This window comes from Hypanus sabinus, unplaced genomic scaffold, assembly GCF_030144855.1.
Source record: "Hypanus sabinus isolate sHypSab1 unplaced genomic scaffold, sHypSab1.hap1 H_4, whole genome shotgun sequence".
NCBI lineage: Eukaryota > Metazoa > Chordata > Chondrichthyes > Myliobatiformes > Dasyatidae > Hypanus > Hypanus sabinus.
In genome coordinates this window covers 952,869-976,236 of record NW_026779045.1, presented here as the reverse complement: position 1 = coordinate 976,236, position 23,368 = coordinate 952,869, and the positions used below count along the sequence as shown (strand labels likewise).

At 48.3% G+C, this 23,368-nt stretch overlaps 1 protein-coding gene across 1 annotated transcript in view; it reads right to left on the bottom strand.

The window, feature by feature from the left end:
* LOC132386067 (beta-1,3-N-acetylglucosaminyltransferase lunatic fringe-like) overlaps positions 1 to 16,585 on the bottom strand; it is a 53,042-nt gene extending 36,457 nt beyond the window's left edge. Inside the window, exon 1 of the mRNA XM_059958354.1 lies at positions 15,909 to 16,585. Coding sequence (XP_059814337.1) covers positions 15,909 to 16,256 — 348 coding nt within the window. The 5' untranslated portion in view covers positions 16,257 to 16,585. The remainder of the gene's footprint in view (positions 1 to 15,908) is intronic.
* Positions 16,586 to 23,368: the final 6,783 nt, after the last annotated feature.

Sequence of the window (23,368 nt, the reverse complement as noted above, 5' to 3'; positions counted from 1 at the left end):
ATAATGAAAGAGAAGTTCTCCGGATGCCAGATTAACTGCATTGAACAACTTCCTTTTTTTGACTTGAATAAAGTCTGTAGGAAGTGTAAGAGTGGGGAACTAACAGGCCCGTTTCCTCTTTTCTGCACGCTTCATGTCTAACCATGAGTGTGGGGCAGGGTGGGGCTTTTGGTACTATGACTCACTCAGCACAGGCGGTAAAACGGAACTGAAGTCCCCTCAGTATTGAACACAGAACAGTACAGCATGGGAACAGACCACTCAGCCCACAGTGTTGTGCCAAATCAGCTAAAAAGCAAATTAAAAACACCAAAACACTAATCCTTCCTGTCTACCTACACAATGTCCAGATCCCTCCTTTGTCCTTGCATCCACCTGCCTGTCCAAATGTCTCTTAGAAGCCTCTATTGAATTTGCCTCTGCCCCCACACCAGGCAGTGCATTCCGCGTTTTCTGAGTAAAAACATCCCCCCTTCAACCTACCCACTCTAGTGCATGCCCTCTGGGAAACATACTCTCTGTCCACTCTTTTGAAGCCTCTCAAAATCTAGTGAACAGCCTCCGGATCTCCAAAGAAAGCAAGCCGAGCTTGCCCAGCCTCCAAACCAGGCAGTACCCCGGAAAACCTCTTCTGCATTCTCTTCAAAGCCTCAATATCCTTCCTTATAGCGGGGTGACCAGACCTGAGCGCAATACTGCAGATGTGGCCTAACCAGAGTTGCAACATAGCCTCCTGACTTTTAAACCCAATGCCTCAGCTAGTAAAAGCAACTATTCCATTAACTTTATCGACCTGTGTTGCCACTGGTTCCCAAGATGACACTCAGGGTGGAGGGGGGGGGGGGTATTCTTTTAGCCCCACCCCACTATCACGAAGGCAGGATACTTTTCAAATGCCTGTCTGAATGCTGTGGGAATGGGAGAAGCCCGAGTACCATTCCCACCACGGACTGGAAGGAGTTCGTTATCCCTGCGAACGTCCAGGTTTCCTCTGGGTGCTCCGGTGTCCTCCCACAGTCCAAAGACGGACCGGTTGGTAGGTTAATTGATGACACTGGTGTAAACGGACAGCAGGGACTCACTGAGCTGGAAGGGCTGGCTACACTCCTTTATTTCTAAATGAACACTTCACTTGGTTGGGTGGTGCAGGCTCAACATCACGAAGACGCAGGAGTTGGACTTCAGGAAGGCGAAAACGCCCGGCATTCCCATTTCCATCAAGGGAACGGATGTGGAAGTCATCCAGGACCTGGGAACTCACCCGGACAATAAATGAGACTGGGGCTCGGTTCAAGAAGGGGCAGAGCCGACTGCGTTTCCTGAGGAGGCTCCGGTCAGTAGCATCCGCGGCACTCTGCTGCAGATGCCCTACGACTCAGCGGTGGCCGGCCTTCTACTCCACGCCGTGGTCTGCAGGGGGAGAGCAGCTGACGGCAAGAAGGTGGATAAGCCCATCAGGAAGGCTGGGTCTGCTTGGGGGGTGGAACCGGATTCCCCGGTGGTTGTGTCTGAGTGAAGGGTGCCACAGAAGGAGCTGAGCATTATGGAAAATCCCTCTCACCCCCTCCATGACATACTGGACAAACAGAGGAGCATCTTTAGTAACAGATCGATTCCACCGAGACGCATCACTAAACGCCACAGGAGACCCTTTCTCCCCGTGGCTCCAAGACTCTACAACTCCTCCTCCTCAAGTACATGCTTATGGTTTCAAAGCACATCTGTGTTTTGCACTACTACTTTTTAAATGCATATTTTGTGTTTTTTGCACCTCAATACTTACACTTTTTATTTTAAAGTATACATTTCTGACTGAGCAAGAATAATTTCCTTCGGGAGAAATGAAGCTTTATCTTAACGACGACACGCTGAGTTCTGCCACTAGCTTTTCTTTTGCTCCAGACCGCAGCATTTGCACTCCTGTGTCAGCAGGGAGTGGAGAGCATTGGGAAGACAAACCTCCACCTTCTCCAGACAATGAGGCCTGGACCATAAATACTCTTGCCAGCTGCACCCGACAGCGCATATTAGAAAAGTAGCCGACATAATATAAGGTCAAACCAGCCTGACTAATTGAAACATTTTCCACCACCTTCCATGATCAGGGACCCCCACCACCCAGGGCGTGCTCCCTTCTCACGACTACCATCAGGAAGGAGGCACAGAAGCCTCAGATTCCACACCACCAGGTTCAGGAACAGTTATTACCCTACAACATGAGGCTCCTTCACCATTGTGGACAACCTCACTCACCCAAACTCTGAACTGATTCGACGCCCTACAAACTCACAGCTCTTTACAACCCGGGTTCGGAGCATTATTTCAGTTGATTCTTTTGCGCATTGGTTGCCTGACAGGCTTTGATTTGGTATAGGGTTTCATAAATATTGTATTTCTTAATTTTCCTGTAAATGTCTGCAAGTGAATGAATCTCAAGATGGAAAGTGGCAGGATGTCTGCCCTTTCTCTGAACCTCTCTCATTCCTTGAAGAAGGTTCTTGGCCCAAGATGTCGACGGTTTATTCCTCCCCATAGACGCTGTCCGACCTGCTGAACTCCTCCAGCATCTTGTGTGTTTTTCCCTGGTCTTGCAGCTTCTGCAGATCCCATGTTTATGAGTGTGGGTGTAGGGGCTGGGCAGTGGGGGTGTTGGGAGTCAGGACTGTGGCTGTGGGCATCAGGCTGTTGCCGGACTGGAGAGTGGGGTGTCTCTGAGGGTCGGTGGTGAGTGAGGGATTGGAGTGTGGGGAGTCTCTGAGGGTCGGTGGTGAGTGAGGGATTGGAGTGTGGGGTGTCTGTGAGAGTCGGTGGTGAGTGAGGGATTGGAGTGTGGGGTGTCTGTGAGGGTCGGTGGTGAGTGAGGGATTGGAGTGTGGGTTGTCTCTGAGGGTCGGTGGTGAGTGAGGGATTGGAGTGTGGGGTGTCTGTGAGGGTCGGTGGTGTGTGAGGGATTGGAGTGTGGGGAGTCTCTGAGGGTCGGTGGTGAGTGAGGGATTGGAGTGTGGGGTGTCTGTGAGGGTCGGTGGTGAGTGAGGGATTGGAGTGTGGGGTGTCTCTGAGGGTCGGTGGTGAGTGAGGGATTGGAGTGTGGGGTGTCTCTGAGGATCGGTGGTGAGTGAGGCATTGGAGTGTGGGGTGTCTGTGAGGGTCGGTGGTGAGTGAGGGATTGGAGAGTGGGGTGTCTCTGAGGATTGGTGGTGAGTGAGGGATTGGAGTGTGGGGTGTCTGTGAGGGTCGGTGGTGAGTGAGGGATTGGAGTGTGGGGTGTCTCTGAGGATCGGTGGTGAGTGAGGCATTGGAGTGTGGGGTGTCTGTGAGGGTCGGTGGTGAGTGAGGCATTGGAGTGTGGGGTGTCTGTGAGGGTCGGTGGTGAGTGAGGGATTGGAGTGTGGGGAGTCTCTGAGGGTCGGTGGTGAGTGAGGGATTGGAGAGTGGGGTGTCTGTGAGGGTCGGTGGTGAGTGAGGGATTGGAGAGTGGGGTGTCTCTGAGGATTGGTGGTGAGTGAGGGATTGGAGTGTGGGGTGTCTGTGAGGGTCGGTGGTGAGTGAGGGATTGGAGTGTGGGGTGTCTCTGAGAGTCGATGGTGAGTGAGGGATTGGAGAGTGGGGTGTCCGTGAGGGTCGGTGGTGAGTGAGGCATTGGAGTGAGGGGTGTCTGTGAGGGTCGGTGGTGAGTGAGGGATTGGAGTGTGGGGTGTCTGTGAGGGTCGGTGGTGAGTGAGGGATTGGAGTGTGGGGTGTCTGTGAGGGTCTGTGGTGAGTGAGGCATTGGAGTGTGGGGTGTCCGTGAGGGTCGGTGGTGAGTGAGGCATTGGAGTGTGGGGTGTCTGTGAGGGTCGGTAGTGAGTGAGGCATTGGAGTGTGGGGTGTCTGTGAGGGTCGGTGGTGAGTGAGGGATTGGAGTGTGGGGTGTCTGTGAGGGTCGGTAGTGAGTGAGGCATTGGAGTGTGCGGTGTCTGTGAGGGTTGGTGGTGAGTGAGGGATTGGTTGGGGGATGGGAGACACAGTTGCCATGGAAATCAAGTGCAGGAACTGAAACTGTCCAGACAGCTTTCTGGTTCTCGGTGGCAGAGAATGGTTTGGGTGAACATACAGCAGCTGCACTCCTCTGTAACAGGATGTACTGAGCACACACTGTCACGAAGCCTCTCAGTGACAAGCCCACGTCTGAGATACTGATCTGATCACTCGAAACGCGACTGATAAAACAAACTGAATATTTTCCATTGTGTATGTGTCTCTTCCATTACACATCTTGTGTGTGTGCCTTATCCATTGCACATTCTGCTTGTGTCTCCTGTTACACATCCCCATGTGTGTCTCCTCCGTTTTCACATCCCCGTGTGTCTCCCCGTAACACATCCCTCGTGTGTCCCTTCCATTACACATCCTGCGTGTCTCCTCCATTGCACATCCCGTGCATGTCTCCTCTGTTACACATCCACGTGTCTTTCCTCCGTTACACATCCCACACGTGTCTCCTCCGTTACACATCCCACACGTGTCTCCTCCGTTACACATCCCACACGTGTCTCCTCCGTTACGCATCCCCGTGTGTCTCCCCGTTACACATCCCCATGCATGTCTCCTCTGTTACACATCCACGTGTCTCTCTTCCGTTACACATCCACGTGTCTCTCTTCCGTTACGCATCCCGCACGTGTCTCTCCTCCGTTACGCATCCTGCATGTGTCTCTCCTCCGTTACGCATCCCGCACGTGTCTCTCCTCCGTTACGCATCCTGCACGTGTCTCCTCCAGTACGCATTCTGTGCCTGTCTCCTCCGTTACACATCCCACGTGTGTCTCCTCCATTACACATCCCGTGTGTCTCCTCCGTTACACATCCCGTGTGTCTCCTCCGTTACACAACCCACACGTGTCTCCTCCATTACACATCCCCGTGTGTCTCCTCCATTACACATCTCACGTGCCTCCTCCGTTACACATCCCCGTGTGTCTCCTCCGTTACACATCCCACGTGCCTCCTCCGTTACACATCCCCGTGTGTCTCCTCTGTTACACGTCCACTGCTCATGGGACTTCCCCTCCACGCAATTAAAAACTAAACACATTGAATTGTCACGCATTCGGTACTGAGCTCACTGTAACTGAGCTTGTCATGAGTAAATTTTACAGCACAACACAAGTTATTCTGCCCTTCCAGTATGTGCTTGTGTCTGGTAACACAGGAGGATCGGAGCAGCAGGAGGCACTCAGCCCCTCAATTCCATTCCACACAGTCATGGCATACTGTTTCCTCCGAGACGGAAGCACGTCGTGGCAAGGCCCACCATCAAAATCCTTCAGCCACACTGAGGAGGAACTCAAAGTTCAAAGGACATTTATTATTGAGATATAGATACCATATACAACCTTGAGTTTCATCTTCGTTCAGGCAGCCACAGGAAGAAACAATAGAATCCACGAGAATCTCCATGTGACAAAGAAATTCTTTGAAATTCGTGCAAACAATAAAAAATGTAAACAAATAAACACTCAGAACATGAGAGTCCTCGAAAGCAAGTTTGCAGCCCCGGGGCCAGTTCGGCACAGAGGAGAGTGAAGCCTGCAGGCCACTGCCAGTCAGCTACGGCACAGAGGAGAGTGAAGCCTGCAGGCCACTGCCAGTCAGCTACGGCACAGAGGAGAGTGAAGCCTGCAGGCCACTGCCAGTCAGCTACGGCACAGAGGAGAGTGAAGCCTGCAGGCCAGTGCCAGTCAGCTACGGAGGGGAGTAAACACACAGAATTTCCTGATCTCCTCCAGCATTCTGTGTGCATTGCCCAAGACTTTCAGCGGCCACAGAATCTCTTCGATCAGAGATGAGGTCGAATTTCTTTAGCCAGAGGGTGGTGAATTTGGGGAATTCATTGCCACAGGCGGCTGTGGAGGCCAAGTCATTGGGTATATTTAAAGCAAAGGTTGATAGGTTCTTCATTAATAAGGGCATCAAAGGTTAAGGAGAGAGGGAAAATAATGGTATGGCTGAGAGACTCAATGGGCCAAAAGGCCTAATTCTGCCCGTATGACTCCTTTTCTCATGTCCAAAATCCTGCACCCATTTGTTTTTTATCATTGACTGATATCAGCAAAAGATGTTCACAACACCTGTGTCACTGTTAGAGTGATGGCTGCCGAAAGCACCCCGTTTACCTCAAACAACCCTGACTCTGAAATACTTCCTCCGACTGAGCTACTGCAAGGAGATTAGCATCAATATCCTCTCAGTCCCTACACTCTTCCATACAAATGAGCTTTATCTGTCACATGTAGTTCGAATCAAGGGGAGGAGCTTGGGAGGATTAATGGTACCTAACGGCAACTCCTTCGTTTGCATCTTCATAAACAGCTCTAGTCCCATCTTTAATATCTCTATTTTTCCCTTTCAAGGTTCTTTTGAAGACCCTGACCTGGAGTCACACGCTGACTACGGCTCTTTGCGGGAATGGGACCCTCTCTGGGGGTTTCACCAATGGTTTGCTCGGCACGCCAAGGGCTCGGCCTGGGAGTCTCGCTCACCTGCGGAGGACCGAGATCTCGTGGCTCGGGAAAGCGGAGGGATTGGAGGTTGGCGCCTCTGCAGGAGATCCGTGTGTTGTTGGAGATGGAAGATCTCCGGCTGTGTGCCCAGAGACCCGAGATCTTTGGGCACAGAGCTCGGAAAAAGTGACGTAATGGACTTCTAGCATCGTAAACCAGCGAGTTGTTTTTGTTTCCCCTCTCGCTGTGAAACGGAGACACCCCTTTCTCCCTTCTTAGAGAGAGAGAGAGAGAGCCTGTGGGAGGTCGAATACCAGGTGAACAAGCAGTCTTTGGGGTAACTGCAAGTCTGTGTCATTGCTGTTGCCTTGCTTATGCTTGAGTGTTGGTGGCGGGTGCCGATGCTTTTTTGCCATGGGGGGTGCGGATCGTTGCTCGCTGCCACTTACACGCAGGAGGGAGGGGAGCTGGGGGGTACTTTGGGGTTCTAACATTTAACTGTTGTTCATTCTTTGCCAGCACTCCTCTGTTTTCCTGGATGGTTGTGAAGTAAAAGCATTTCAGGATGTATATTGTATGCATTTCTCTGACATTAAATGTACCTTTGAAACACAGAGTGAAATGCACACGGTCCGCAGATGAGCTGGGAGCAGCTAGCGAGTATTGCCGAGCTTCCAGCACCACAACTCACCAACCCTGACCCGTACATCCGTGGACTGTGGGAGGAAACCGGAGCACCCGGAGGAAACCCATGGGGTCACAGGGAGGACGTACAAACTCCTTACAGACAGTAGCGTGCTATTCACGGTCACCAGGCTTCCCAATATCACAACTATAACAGAAACCAGACAGTGGCAGGAAATGGTGTTTCTCAGTAAACCAGTCAACTCCTGGCTGGCAGAAGCCACAATGAGTCCTCAACTCATAGTTTGCTTAATGGCTCTTGCATAACGGGTGCCCATGAAGAGGCTCCTGGCCAGCGAGAACCAGGACTGGAACTGGGAGTCATGGGTTACAGGTGAAATGTTTAAGGGGAATCTTCTTCACTCAGAGGGTGGTGAGAGTGTGGAATGAGCTGCCAACAGAGGTGGTGGATGTGAGTTTGATTTTGGCATTTAAGAGAAATTTGGATAGGTACGTGGATGGGAGGGGTTTGGAGGTCTGTGGTTCAGCTGCAGCTCAATGGGACTAGGCAGATAAATAGTTCAGCATAGTCCAGATGGACTGAGAGGCCTGCTTCTGTGCTTGTAGTGTTCTATGACTATCTGACTCCGATATCCAATCAGGGAGCTTCTGCTGTGGTGGGGTGCAATAGCGAAACTGGCATTGCCCAATCATCCACAATATCTGTGGACAGGCCTCACCAGTGTAAAAATTATATATTGGCTTTACTTCTCACGTGTACTTCGAAACACACGGTGAGATGTGTCACTTGTGTCAACAAACAGCACAGTCCAAGGATGGGATTCAATGCAGACAAGTGTGAGGAGTTACACTTCGGTGGGACCACTCAGGGTCGGTCTTACACAGTGAACAGCAGGGCCCTGAGGAGTGCAACGTGCAAGAAACTGGAACACCTGGAGGGAACATGGGGAGAGCGTGCAAACTCCTTACAGACAGCAGGGGGGACTGAACACTGATGGTGATGTAATGCACTACGCTAACTGCTACACCACCATATGAAGAGACAAAATTGGGCAGCTTCAAACATCTTTCATTGCTATTTGCCATTTTTCAGATGGAGTATGACACAATGCCTCTTATTTTTTTCAGAAAACGTGCATTCTTCAAAATTCAATTCAACAATATAGGTTGCAATGCACATGCAGTCCCTATAAAAAGTATTCACACCCCCCACCGGAAGTTTTCATGCTTTATTGTTTTACAATATTGGATCACAGTGGATTTAATTTGGCTTTTTCACTCTGATCAACAAAAAAAACCTTCCATGTCAAAAGGAAAATAGATCTCTACAAAGTGATCAAAATTCATTACAAACATAAGACACAAAATTATTGATTGCATGTATTCATCCCCTTTAACGTGACACACCAAATCTTCACTGGTGCAGCCAACTGATTTTAGAAGTCACATAATTAGTTAAATGAAGATTACTGTGGGCAGTCAGGGTGTTTCGATTGATTGTAGTAAAAATACACCTGTATCTGGAAGGCCCAACTGCTGGCAAGTCAGCATCCTGACAAAGACTTCACCATGAAGGCAAGAGCACTCGCAGGGCAACTCCACTGAAAGGTTTTTGAAGTGTAAAAGTCAGGGAAATTTCCAAGTCACTGACTATCCCTTGGAGTACAGTTAAGTCAATCATCAAGAACTGGAAAGAATATGGTACAGCTGTAAATCTGCCCAGAGCAGGTTGTCCTCAAAAACTGAGTGACTGTGCATGAAGGAGACTAGTGAGGGAGGCCAGTATGAGACCCGAGACAACTCTGGAGGAGTTACGAGTGGCGGAGATGGGAGAGACGGTGATACAACAACTGCTGCCTGGGTGCGTCACCAGTCACAGCTTTATGGGAGAGTGGCAAAGAGAAAGCCACTGTTAGAAAAAAAAACTCACATGAAACCTCAGCTAGACTTTGCCAGGAGGCACGTGGGAGACTCTGAAGTCAGCTGGAAGAAGGTTCTATGGTCTGATGAAACCAAAATTGAGCTTTTTGGCCACCTGACTAAATGCCATGTCTGACGTAGGCCAAAACATCATCAAAAACACATCATCTGTACCGTGTAGCTTGGTGGTGGCTGCATCATGTTGCATCCTGGACTTCATTGCCACTGTCCATGGAAGGCTTGTGAAAGTAGAGGGTTAAATGAATTTAGCAAATTACAGGGAAATCCCAGAGGAAAATCTGATGCAGTCTACAAGAGAACTGCAACTTGGGAGAAGATTTGTTTTCCAGCAAGACAATGACCCCAAGTACAAAGCCAAATCTATGCAGGAATGACTTAAAAACAACAAAGTTGATATCCTGGAGTGGCCAAGTAAAAGTCCAGACTTCAATCCAACTGAGAATTTGTGGCTGGACTTGAAAAGGGCTGTTCACTCACAATCCCCATGCAATCTAGCAGAGCTTGAACAGTTAAGAAGAATAGTTTTTTCCAGGTGTGCAAAGCTGATAGAGACTTATCCACACAGACTCAAGGCTGTAATTGCTATCAAAGGTGTGTCTGCTAAATATGACAAAGGGGGTGAATACTCTTTATAGACTCTGTAATAAACAAAACTACTCCAGACATTTCACCGGAGACTCAAAGCTGGAAAGCGATACTGCTGGGTATATCTCAGCTGTGTCTTAGTGGCCAGACCTCTCTCTCAAACCAGGTGTTAGGTGAAAGTTGCCTTTGACAGACTTGACCACAAACTTTGAATCAGAGGGGGTAGGGCCCCTTCTCTCTTTTCCTATTCCCCATTGTCTCCCCTCCTACCCTTCCTCTTCACAACTCCCCATCATCTTCCCCTGGTACTCTTACTCATTCCCTTTCTCCTTTGGTCCACTCTCCTCTCCCAACAGATCCCTCCTTCTTCAGTCCTTTACCTTTTTCACCTGCCGTATCCCAGTTTGTCATTTCAACTCCCCTTCCATTCCCACCTACCTATCTTCTCCCTCACTTGGTCTTGCCTCTCGCCTGCTGGCTTATTCTCCCCCTCCACCCACTCTCTTATCCTGGCTTCTTCCCCCTTCCTTTCCAGTCCTGGTGAAGGATCCCAGCCTGAAACACTGACTCTTTGTTCCCCTCCATAGATGCTGCCTGACCTGCTGAGTTCCTCCAGCATAGTCACAGGCTCTTCCGACCCAACGATCCCATGCCACTCAATTCCACCCACGTGACAAATTGACCCACTAGCCTATCCTTGGAAAGCGGGAGATAACCGGAGCACCCGAGGAAACCCACGTGGCCACGGGGAGAATTTTGTGTGTGTTGTTTCCTTGTCCTGTTACTACAGGATCATCATGGTGGAGAGGATCATCGTAATGATTTCCTGAGCTTTCGAGTGTAATGCCGCCTGCAGCTTAGTTCCCGGTAGGGTCACCCATGGTGGGAAGTTCAAGGGGTGGTTCCAAAACAAAGAGCAGTCCAGCCGATGCCACAGTGATGGGCAGCGGAGGACGATGACATATCACAACAGCAGTGAAGCTGGAAGAAGACAGCAGCAGTGGAGAGACCCCAGTCATCTTGCATTAGAGCAGGGATTCTTAACCTTTAAGCCATGGACCCCTACCATAAACCAGTGGGTTCGTAGATCCCAGGCTGGGAAATTCTGCATTAGGTCGATGCCCCTGCCCCTCATTCGTGAGGCCAGTGATGTTGTGGGGGTGGAACTGGACTCTCTGACGGTGGTGTCTGAAAAGAGGATGCTGTCCGAGTTGCATGCCATCTTGGACAATGTCTCCCATCCACTCCACAATGTACTGGTTAGGCACAGGAGTACATTCAGCCAGAGACTCATTCCACCGAGATACAACACTGAGCGTCATAGGAAGTCATTCCTGCCTGTGGCCATCAAACTTTACAACTCCTCCCTCGGAGTGTCAGACACCCTGAGCCAGTAGGCTGGTCCTGGACTTATTTCCACTTGGAATAATTTCTTATTATTATTTAATTATTTATGGTTTTCTATTGCTATATTTCTACACTATTCTTGATTGGTGCGACTGTAACGAAACCCAATTTCCCTCGGGATCAATAAAGTCTGTCTGTCTGTCTGTCTGTCTGACCCTGACCTGTCACAGACCATGTAGTGGCTGCCGATACATACACCTCCCCCAAGTTAAGCAAAGTCACACACAGGAGGTCTCCATTAAGGGAATACCCTACAGGAGAGGATCATACCCGACCTGAGTGTTCATGCGACTCCACTACAGCGAGACTCATGGCCCTGGGAACATGTCCACGACGGGTAAATTGGTTATTAATGTCACGTACCAAGGTCCAGTGAAATATCTTTGTTTTGTATGGCATCCATGCAGCACGTTGAGGAATTCAGTAACAGAATGCAGAATTGAGTGTTCCAGTTACACAACGTGCAGTGCAGACAGACAGTGAGGTGCAAGGCCAGAGCGTGGTCAATTGGGAGGTCCAGAGCCCCTGTTACGGTACTAGTAGTGCAGAGCCCCTGTTACGGTACTAGTAGTGCAGAGCTCCTGTTACGGTACTAGTGGTCCGGAGCTCCTGTTACGGTACTAGTGGTCCGGAGCTCCTGTTACGGTACTAGTGGTCCGGAGCTCCTGTTACGGTACTAGTGGTCCGGAGCTCCTGTTACGGTACTAGTGGTCCGGAGCTCCTGTTACGGTACTAGTGGTCCGGAGCTCCTGTTACGGTACTAGTGGTCCGGAGCTCCTGTTACGGTACTAGTGGTCCGGAGCTCCTGTTACGGTACTAGTGGTCCGGAGCTCCTGTTACGGTACTAGTGGTCCGGAGCTCCTGTTACGGTACTAGTGGTCCGGAGCTCCTGTTACGGTACTAGTGGTCCGGAGCTCCTGTTACGGTACTAGTGGTCCGGAGCTCCTGTTACGGTACTAGTGGTCCGGAGCTCCTGTTACGGTACTAGTGGTCCGGAGCTCCTGTTACGGTACTAGTGGTCCGGAGCTCCTGTTACGGTACTAGTGGTCCGGAGCTCCTGTTACGGTACTAGTGGTCCGGAGCTCCTGTTACGGTACTAGTGGTCCGGAGCTCCTGTTACGGTACTAGTGGTCCGGAGCTCCTGTTACGGTACTAGTGGTCCGGAGCTCCTGTTACGGTACTAGTGGTCCGGAGCTCCTGTTACGGTACTAGTGGTCCGGAGCTCCTGTTACGGTACTAGTGGTCCGGAGCTCCTGTTACGGTACTAGTGGTCCGGAGCTCCTGTTACGGTACTAGTGGTCCGGAGCTCCTGTTACGGTACTAGTGGTCCGGAGCTCCTGTTACGGTACTAGTGGTCCGGAGCTCCTGTTACGGTACTAGTGGTCCGGAGCTCCTGTTACGGTACTAGTGGTCCGGAGCTCCTGTTACGGTACTAGTGGTCCGGAGCTCCTGTTACGGTACTGGTGGTCCGGAGCTCCTGTTACGGTACTGGTGGTCCAGAGCTCCTGTTACGGTACTGGTGGTCCAGAGCTCCTGTTACGGTACTGGTGGTCCAGAGCGCCTGTTACGGTACTAGTGGTCCAGAGCACCTGTTACAGTACTAGTGGTCCGGAGCTCCTGTTACGGTACTAGTGGTCCGGAGCTCCTGTTACGGTACTAGTGGTCCGGAGCTCCTGTTACGGTACTGGTGGTCCAGAGCTCCTGTTACGGTACTGGTGGTCCAGAGCTCCTGTTACGGTACTGGTGGTCCAGAGCTCCTGTTACGGTACTGGTGGTCCAGAGCTCCTGTTACGGTACTGGTGGTCCAGAGCTCCTGTTACGGTACTGGTGGTCCAGAGCGCCTGTTACGGTACTAGTGGTCCAGAGCACCTGTTACAGTACTAGTGGTCCAGAGCTCCTGTTACGGTACCAGTGGCCCAGAGCGCCTGTTACGGTACTGGTAGTCCATTCAATAGTCTATTAACAGTGGGATAGAAGCCTAGTGATACATGACTTCAGGCTTTTGTGTCTCGAGTCCGATGGGAACGGGGAGAAGAGTGTAGGTCCATGAAGGGTGGGGTGTTTGATTGTGCTGGCTGCTTTACTGAGGCAGTGGGAAGTGTAGACAGAGTCCATGGAGGGGAGGCTGGTTTCTGTGATGCGCTGTGTCCACAACTCTCTGCGGTTTCCTGTGGTCACGGGCAGAGCAGTTGCCGTACTGAGCCACGATGGTTCTGGATAGGATGCTTTCGGTGGAGCATCGGTAAAAACCGGTGCGGGTCAAAGGGTGACATGCCGAATTTCTTTAGCCTCCTGAGGAAGTCAAGGCACTGCTATAGGAGGTAAGTATTTTGTTTAATTTTTATTTAGCGATACAGCACGGAGTAGGTCCTCTCAGCCCTTCGAGCTGTGCTGCCCAGCAACCCTGACAACCCCCAATTTAACCCTAACCTAATCATATGACAACTTACAATGACCAATGACCAGTACACCTTTGGACTGCGGGAGAAAACCAGAGCATCCGAAGGAAACTCACACATTCCATGGAGAAGACGTACAGATTCCTCACAGAGGATGCTGGGATTGAACTCCACCTACGACACCCCGAGCTGTAATAGTGGCGCGCTAGCCGCTACGCATATCAAGAAAGCCAGCATGATGTGGCGCACTCTGGTCGTATTAATGCAGCGCATTGACGTAATCGTGAAAGAGGCACATCGGTAGCCATACTTCATGAGGAGTTTGAGGAGATCTGCTATGTCACCAAAGACTCTTGCAAATTTTTACAGGGTGTACCATGGAGAGCATTTGGTTTAGTATGGAGGGGCCACTGCAAAGGATAGGAAAAAGAGTTGCAGACAGTTGTAAGCTGAGCCAGCTCCAACATGGGCACTAGATTCTCCACCATCCATCTTTGAGAACATAAGAACATAGGAAATAGGAGCAGGAGTCAGCCATCCGGCCCATTGAGCCTACCCCGCCATTCAATAAGATCGTGGCTGATCTGGCCATGGACTCATCTCCACTCACCTGCCTTTTCCCCAGAATCCTTAATTCCCCCACCATGCAAAGATCTATCCAACCTTTAAGGCCCTCAGCATCCAGAACATACCTTCTTCTCAATCCTCCCATCAGGGAGGAGGTACAGAAGCCTGAAGACACACACTCAACATTTCAGGCACAGCTTCTTCCCCTCTGCCATCAGATTTCTGAACTGACAATCAACCCATTACAGTTTGGCTCTCTTTTTGCACTGCTTTGTAAATTTATTTTATATATACGCAGCTTACTGTAATTTATAGTATTTTTTTAAATATTGCAGTGTACCGCTGTCACTAAACAATTTCATGACTTATTAAAACATAATGCTCAATTATTGAATCATATTGAATTGAGGGAGTACAGAGAAGATTTACTAGAACATTACCTGGGTTTCAGCACCTAAGTTACAGGGAAAGGTTGAACAAGTTAGGTCTTTATTCTTTGGAGCATAGAAGGTTGAGGGGAGATTTGATAGAGGTATTTAAAATTATGAGGGGGATAGATAGAGTTGACGGGGATAGGCTTTTTCCATTCAGAATAGGGGAGATTCAAACAAGAGGACAAGTTGAGAGTTAGGGGGCAAAAGTTTAGGGGTAACACGAGGGGGAACTTCTTTACTCAGAGAGTGGTGGTTGTGTGGAACAAGCTTCCAGTAGAAGTGGTAGAGGCAGGTTTGATATTGTCATTTAAAGTAAAATTGGATGGGTATACGGACAGGAAAGGAGTGGAGGGGTATGGGCTGAGTGCGGGTCAGTGGGACTAGGTGAGAGTAAGCGTTCAGCACAGACTAGAAAGGCCCAGATGGCCTGTTTCCGTGCTGTAATTGTTATATGGTTATATTGCATGTTAGTGATAATAAACCTGGTTGTGATTCCAATTCAGATTCTGGGGTTCCCCAGGGTGCTGCCCGGATTAGAGAGTACGTGCTACAAGGAGAGGGTGGACAGACTTGGGACGTTTTCTCTGCAGAATCAGAGGCTGAGGGAAGACCCGGTGGAAATTCATTCAGTTATGAGAGAAATAGCAGGAGAAGTCCTTTCTCCCCCAAGGTTACAACATCTAGTACTAGGGGTCAGGGCTTTCCGATGGCGGGGGCGGGGTGTGAGTTTAAAGGGAATATGCAGAGAATAGTGAGTGTGTGGTCCTAAATTTAGTCGGCTCCATCTTGGGTACTAGCCTACAATGTACCGGGACATCTTCAGGGAGCAGTGTCCCAGAAAGGCAGCGTCCATTATTAAGGACCTCCAGCACCCAGGGCATTCCCTTTTCTCACTGTTACCATCAGGTAGGAGGTACAGAAGCCTGAAGACACACACTCAGCGATTCAGGAACAGCTTCTTCCCCTCTGCCATCCCATTCCTAAATGCACATTGAACCCGTGAACACTACCTCACTTTTACAAATATATATTACTTTCGGTTTTGCACGATTTAAAACTTCAATATACATGGATTGAAATTGAGGAACTTATTTATTTTTTACTCTTTTCTTCTATATTGTGTACTGCATTGAACTGCTGCTGCTAGGTTAACAAATTGTACGACACACGCCGGTGATTATAAACCGGATTCTGATTGTGCAGCAAATTCTATAACGGAGTTTACCAGGCGTTTATGCCGACACGTGAATGTACAGGGGACCGAGGGATTCCTTTAGTTTGACATCGTGTTCCGCACGGGCATCTCGGGCCGAAGGACCGCTTTTGTGTGACATGTCTTCACAGATATTGCCTGACCCGCCGAGTATGTTCATCGTTGTTCCCGAGCGCACGGTACCCGGGCTTAAGATGCAGATAAAAAATATTAATTTTTTTAAAAAAAAAAATACCTGTTTCCAAGCTCTTGAGATCCAGGTCTGCAGAAGCACTTCCAGTCTGGATTTGTGGAATTTGTGAGTGGTTTTGATGGCGATAAAGATGTCCTTCAGTTCCACTTTCCGCTGCCGAGCCGCTCGCTCTGAGGGGTGCGTCCCTTGAGATGTCAGCCCGGGTTTGACTGCTCCGGGCGGCGGGTCCCCTCCGGCACCCCGGACGCTCGGAGCGGCCGACAGCCGGCCGGCGTTCACCTTGACCCCGCTGCTGCCTCCTCGCCGCTGGTAATCCACCAACGCCAGGAGAAGGAAAGTGACTGTGGCCCCAGATATCATCAGAAAGACCTTCTTCAGGCAAAAGCGCATTTTGCTTCCGATTCTACACTGAGGCGAGTGGACTACCCATCACTGAGTGAAATCCCGTTAAAACAGTTCCAAGATCCTTGTTTTGCAGAAATAGTTTTAAAATTAAATGCCATTGTCAATCTTCACTTTGCATTGTTCAACCTTTACAGATTTCCTCTTCTTGGTGAATATATTTTTACCAATAATTCGAGATTAGAATAACTCATCGTATTTAATAAAATCATAAAGGTCACTCTTAATTTTTAAAATTTCCTTTTAGTTTTGATATGGTAATTTTGTGGATCGGCCCCCAAACAACCGGCTGCTGAGCGGCCCGAACCACCTGCCGTCTGTCCGGCTCTCAATTAGTCACCACTTGATAACAGTTTTGAGTCAATTTCGGGGAAGCGGGTGTATGGGCGTGGCTACAAGGATGACTGGCATCTACTATCCACCAATAGCATCGCGAGAGGAAAGGAATGGGCGGGATACAGCCAGAATAGAGAGCGGGGCTTTAACCCTTTAGAAACCGCAGGTATCAATTCAAACGTACACACCACGTTTGAAGTGTTCAGCGAGAGTGCTTTGCTTTGACCACTTTGCGCTGGAATGGGCCTTGATTTTTACTGTTTCTTTCTTGTATAATTTCGGATAATGTTTTTGCATCATGTTTAGTTGATGATTTTCTTGTGAATGTTGTACTGTATCTCTACTGCAGCTTCTTTTCTTTGCTCCCGTGCCGACATGTACTTGAGCAGATGACAATAAACTCCACTTTGACTTTGACGTAGAAGTCAGGAATGGCAGTGACTCTGCAGAATATAAATAATACTCTGTAACATGTTCTCAGTACTGTATTATTTATTTATTACTTAATTAATATTAAATTTGCCCAGTTTGTCTTCGACTCCACATTGGTTGCTTGTCATTCTTAGCTTGTTTGTAGTTTTTCATTGATTCTATTGTATTTTTTCACCTGTGAATGCCCACAAGAAAATGTGAGCAGTATAAGATATTAGGAGTAGAATTAGGTCATTTGGCCCATCGAGTCTGCTCCACCATTGCATCATGACAGATCCATTTCCCTCCCTGCCTTCTCCCCATATCCTTTCATGCCCTGTCTAATCAAGCATCTATCAGCCTCTGCCTTAAGTGTACCCAATGACCTGGCCTCCACAGCTGCCCGTGTCAATGAATTCCACAGATTTACCATTCTCTGATGAAAGAAATTCCTCCTCACCTCCACTCTAAATGGACGTCCTCTATTCTGAGGCTGTGTCCTCTGGTCCGAGACTCCCCCACCACAGGAAACTCCTCTCCACATCCAGTCTATCAAGGCCCTTCAACATCTGATAGGTTTCAATCAGGTCACCCCTCATTCTTCTGAATTCCAGTAAGTACAGGCCCGGAGTTATCATTCGGTCCTTATATGGTAACCCTTTCATTCTCGTGAACCTCCTCTGAACCCTCTCCAACGTCAGGACATCCTTTCTTAGATAAGGGGACCAAAACTGTTCATAGTACTCCAAGTGAGGCCTCGCTGGTCCCTGATAAAGCCTCAGCATTATAATCCTTACTTTTATAATATAGTCCACTTAAAATGAATGCTGACATTGCATTTGCTTTCCTTGCCACCGACTCAATCTGCAAGTTAATCTTTAGGGAACCTTGCCTGAGGGTACCAAAGACCCTTCACACCTCAGACTGATAAATATTTTCTCTCCATTCAGAAGGTAGTCTATGTTTTTATTTATTTTACCAAAGTGCACGACCAGACACTTCCTGAAACTGCATTCCACCTGCCACTTCTTTGCCCTTTCTCCTAATCTGTCTGTGTCCTTCTGCAGACTCTCTCCTTCCTCAACACCATCTTTTCCTCCACCCATCTTCGTGTCGTCCACAAGCTTGATCACAAAGACATCAATTCCATCATCCAAATCATTGACATATAACAAAAAGATGTAGTCCCAACACAGACCCCCGTGAAACACCAACCAGAAAAGGCTTCCTTTATTTCCACTTTTTGCCTCCTGCCAATCAGCCAATGCTCTACCCATGCTAGTATCTTTCCTGTAATACTATGGGCTGTTAACTTGTTAAGCACCCTCATCTGGTCCAAGTGAATTATCTACCTTTAAACCTTTCCGTTTTCTAAGAACCATCTTCCTAGTAATTGCAACTTTACTCAGTGCTGCCCACTAACACTTTTGAATGAACTTCTGGCATGCTGCTTGTGTCTTCCACAGTGAAGAGTTATGTAAAATACTTATTCAGTTCATCTGCCATGTTCTTGCGCACCCACCCCCCCCCCATTACTACTTCTCCAGCATCATTTCCAATACCTACTCTCACCTCTCTTTCACACTTTATATATCTAAAGAAACTTGTGGTACCGCTTTAACATTATTGGCTTGCTTACCTTTGTATTCCATCTTTTCCTTCTTTATGATGTTTTTAGTTGCTTTCTTTGATTTTTAAAAGCTTCTCAATCCTCTAACTTCCCACTAATTTTTGCTCTATTATATGCCCTCTCTTTAGCTTTTATGTTGGCTTTGACTTCCCTTGTCAGCCACTGTTGCATCATCCTGCCTTTAGAATACCTTTTCTTCCTTGGGATGTATCTATTCTGCACCTTCCAAATTGCTCCCAGAAATTCCAGCCATTGCTGCTCTGCCGTCTTCCCTGCTAGTTTTCCATTTCAATCAACTTTGGCCAGCTCCTCTCTCATTCCTCTGTAAGTCCCTTTACTCTACTGTAATACTGATACATCTGACTTAGCTTCTCCTTCTCAAATTGCAAAGTGAATTCTATCACATATGATCACTGTCCCTAAGGGTTCCTTTACCTTTAGCTCTGATATCATTCCTGGTTCATTGCACAACACCCAATCCCGTAGTGGGTTCAACCATAAACTGCTCTAATAGGCATTCTACAAATTCCTTCTCTTGGAATCCAGCACCAACCTGATTTTCCCAATCTACCCGAAAACTGAAATCCACCCCCCCCCCCCCATGACTATTGGAACATTGCCCTGTTGACATGCTTTTTCTGTCTCCCGTTGTAACCTGTAGACCACATCTTTGCTGCTGTTCAGAGGCCTGTATATAACTCCCATCAAGGTCTTTTTACCCTTCTGTTTCATAACTCTGCCCACAAGGATTCTACACCTTCCAATCCTATGTTGCCTCTTTCTAATGGTTTGAATTCATTTTTTTTACCAACAGAAAGACCCCTTCTGTCTTTCTGCCTGTCCTTATGACAGATGTTGAACTGTCTCATAGGATCTTCCCTCGGCTGCAACTCAGTGATGCCCAAACATCATACCTGCGTCATACTTGTTAATAAACTTACTTGAACTTTGAGTTAGAGGCTGTCAGCTGTATTTGATCAAGTTATGAGAGTATATTAATTAGTTAGCTGTCAGGTTCAGGACCAGTTATTACCCCAGAACCGTCAGGATCTTGGAGCAGGGGAGATAATTTCATTCAACTTCACTCACCCCATCACTGCACAGTTCCCACAACTTATGAACTCACTTTCAAGGACTCCATCTTATATTTTTGATATCTATTACTTGCTTATTGATTGAGATACAATGCAGAACAGGCCCTTCCAGCCTTCTGAGCCATGCAACCTAGTAATCCCTGATTTAACCCCGGTCTAATCATGAGACAATTTACAATGACCAATTAACCTACCAACCAGTATATCTTTGGAATGTAGGAGGAATTCGGAGCATCCGGAAGAAACCCACGCAACCACAGGGAGAACATTCAAACTCCTCATAGACAATGGCAGAAATCGAACCTGGGTCACTGGTACTGTAAAACACAAAGTACACTGCAGATGCTGTGGTCAAATCAAGACGTACAAACAAGCTGGGTGAACTCAGCAGGTCGGGCAGCATCTGTTGAAAGAAGCAGTCAATGTTTCAGGTCGAAACCCTTCGTCAGGACTAAAGAAGGAGGGGGCAGGGGCCCCATAAAGAAGGTGGGGGGAGGGTGGAAAACCAATCAGAGGAAAGATCAAGGGGAGGGGGAGGCAGGAGAGGTGAAGAAGGAATCTAAGGGGAAAGCACTATGGGTAGTAGAAGAAGGCAGAGTCATGAGAGGTGATAAGCAGCTAGAAGAGGAGACAGAGTAGAGGAGGGATGGGGAAAGGTTGATGGGGAATTCCCTCTCATGACTCTGCCTTCTTCTGCTACCCATAGTGCTTTCCGCTTACATTCCTTCTTCACCTTTCCTGCCTATCCCCTCCCCCTCCCCTTGATCTTTCCTCTGATTGGTTTTCCACCCTCCCCCCACCTTCTTTATGGGGACCCTGCCCCCTCCTTCTTTAGTCCTGACGAAGGGTTTCGACCCGAAACGTTGACTGCTTCTTTCAACGGATGCTGCCCGACCTGCTGAGTTCACCTGGCTTGTTTGTACGTCTTGGTACTGTAAAACACTTGTTTTGTATTTGCACAGTTTGTTGTCTCACACGTTGGTTGCTTGTCCGTGCGGTTGAGTGCAACCTTTCACTGACTCCATTGTGTTTCTTGTATTTACTGTGAACGCCTGCAAGTAAATGAATCTCAGGGTAGCATCTGGTGACATATATGTACTTTGATAATAAACTTACTTTGATCTCTAACTTTCCACTTACCCTTCTGTGGGTGCCAGACACCCCCCTCCCCCCATGTTCCTCCATTATTTTGTGTCTTGCTCCAGTTTCCAGTATCTGCAGCATCTGCATCTCCATCTAGCTTCATCATCTCAGGGCAAAGGATCCTCTGGGTAACCTCATTGCCTGTTACGCTGCTGGCGTTTAGGACAGCAATGAATTGAACTGAATGGAATTTGTTTAAATCTTACATCCGTCCACAACTTGAGCGAGTAAAAATCTTTGTGTTATGACTCCTTCACAATGTACAGACATCTGAATTTACAAGTCTAATGACTTGCAGAGAGAAACTGTCCCTTAGCCTGTTGGTCCTGGCTTTAATGCTGCGCTACCATTTGCCAGATGAAAGCAGCTGAAACAGTTTATGGTTGGGGTGACTGGCGTCCCCCAATAATCTTCCTGGCTTTCCTTTTGCACCTGCTGCAGTAAATGTCCTCAACAGGGGTAAGTTCACATCCACAGATGTGCTGGGCTGTCTGTACCACTCTCTGCAGTGCCCAGCAATCAAGGCTGGTGCAGTACCCGTACCAGGCAGTGATACAGCCAGACAGGATGCTCCGTCTCTGTCTGTCATTGCCCACTCAGGTGCAGAAGGATTTTTCATTGATGTTTCTATAACAGTTCTGTTTGAACAGTCAGGGTTGTTAGCCCTGAGTTGAACACAAACCTGAAAACTTTGACCTGTTTGGCATGAGTGACCCTACAAAGAGCCAAGGCATTAAGCCCTGGCTCCAGCCAACATCGCTCTCCAGGTCACCGAGCATGCACGCCTCCAAAGCACGACAAGGTGGTGGTCCTCTTGGAAGAATCCAAGTAAGAGTGACCATTAGTTGACCAAGGGAGTGGAGGAGATCCACTGGGTTGGTGCCTGAAGCACAGCATTTCAGTTATGAGATGAAACTGCAGAGGCTTGGTACATTTTCAAAATCAGAATTGTACTTAATATCGCTGGCATATGACATGAAATTTGTTGTTTTGCAGAAGCAGTATTGCAATACACCGTAATAATCATCAGTAAGACAAAGGAAATGGACTTCAGGAAGACAGCCTGCACTACTCCCTGTTACTTTTGATGGTGAGGACATGGACGTGGTGAGGACCTACAGGTACCTGGGGGTCCACCTGGATGACAGACTTGAGTGGAGCACGAACTCAGAGGCTGTGTACAAGAAGGGCCGGAGTCACCTCTACCTCCTGAGGAGACTGAGGTCCTTCGGAGTGTGCAGGCCTCTCCTACCAGTCTGTTGTCGCCAGTACAGTCTTCTACGCGGTGGTGTGCTGGGGCAATGCCATCAACACGGGTGATGCCAACAGGCTCAATAAACTGATTAGAAAGGCTGGCTCTGATATAGGAGTCACACTGGACACACTGGGGGCTGTGACAGAACAAAGGACTCTACGGAAAATCCTGGCAATTCTGGGCAATATTTCTCACCCTCTGCATTCCACCTTGGCTGAACAGAGGAGCACATTATAGACTAAGACAACTGCTCTGCTCCAAAGAGCATTATACGAAGTTATTCTTACCCTCGGCCATTAGGCTCTATAATGAGTCAACCTATAGCTGGGGAAGTGATGACTTCCCTCCTGTTAGACTGTTTGCGGTAACTTACTTTTTATTCTTTCTCACTTCTCCTCTACTATTTGTATATCTGTGCACTTGTATATCTGTGCTACTATGACACTGTCATTTCCTTTGGGATCAATAAAGTATCTATCTAATCTAACTATAATTTACAATAAGAAGTATCTATCAAAATAAACTAAATAAACCATGGAAACAGAGAGGGAAAAGTACTGAGGTAGTGTTCATGGTTTCAGTGTCCAGTCAGGAATCTGAAGCTGTTCCTGAAACTCTGAGTGTGTGTCTTCAGGCTCTTGTGCCTCCGCCCTTTGGAAAAGAGGGCATGTCCTTGGAGTGGAGGAGGCTAAGGGTAGAATATGTTGGTGTTTTAGTTGTTGGGTGCCGTTGAGTCATCGCTGACTCATGTCGACCCTATGGGTAGTGTAGTTGTCCGTAGGGCTTTCATGGTGAGACACGGAGGTAGAGTGTTGGGCGTTTCTTCCACGCGGTTACCGTCTGCTGCCCAAGCAGGGACCCAGCTGGATTCGAACTCAGGACCACCTGACTCAAAAGCCATTGCTGATGCCACTATACCACCGACCGGGGTGGGGGGGGGAATATATTAAATAATAAAGACACAGAAGAATGAGGGAGAGAACATAGATAGGAAGAATCCTTTACCTATAAAAGAGGTGTCAAAACTAGGTTATTTAAAACCAAAGATTTTAACTCGCAGAGAAGACTTTGCCTCACGTTATCAGAGTTACCTGGTAGGGCGCTTCCCTTTGTCCTGCCTATTCCTCCCTACTCTTTCTTCAACTTCAAACTAATATTTTGTTTTATTTCTGAAAACAATCTTTGATTCAAAGCATTAACTGTGTTTCTCTCTCCACAGATGCTGACTGAC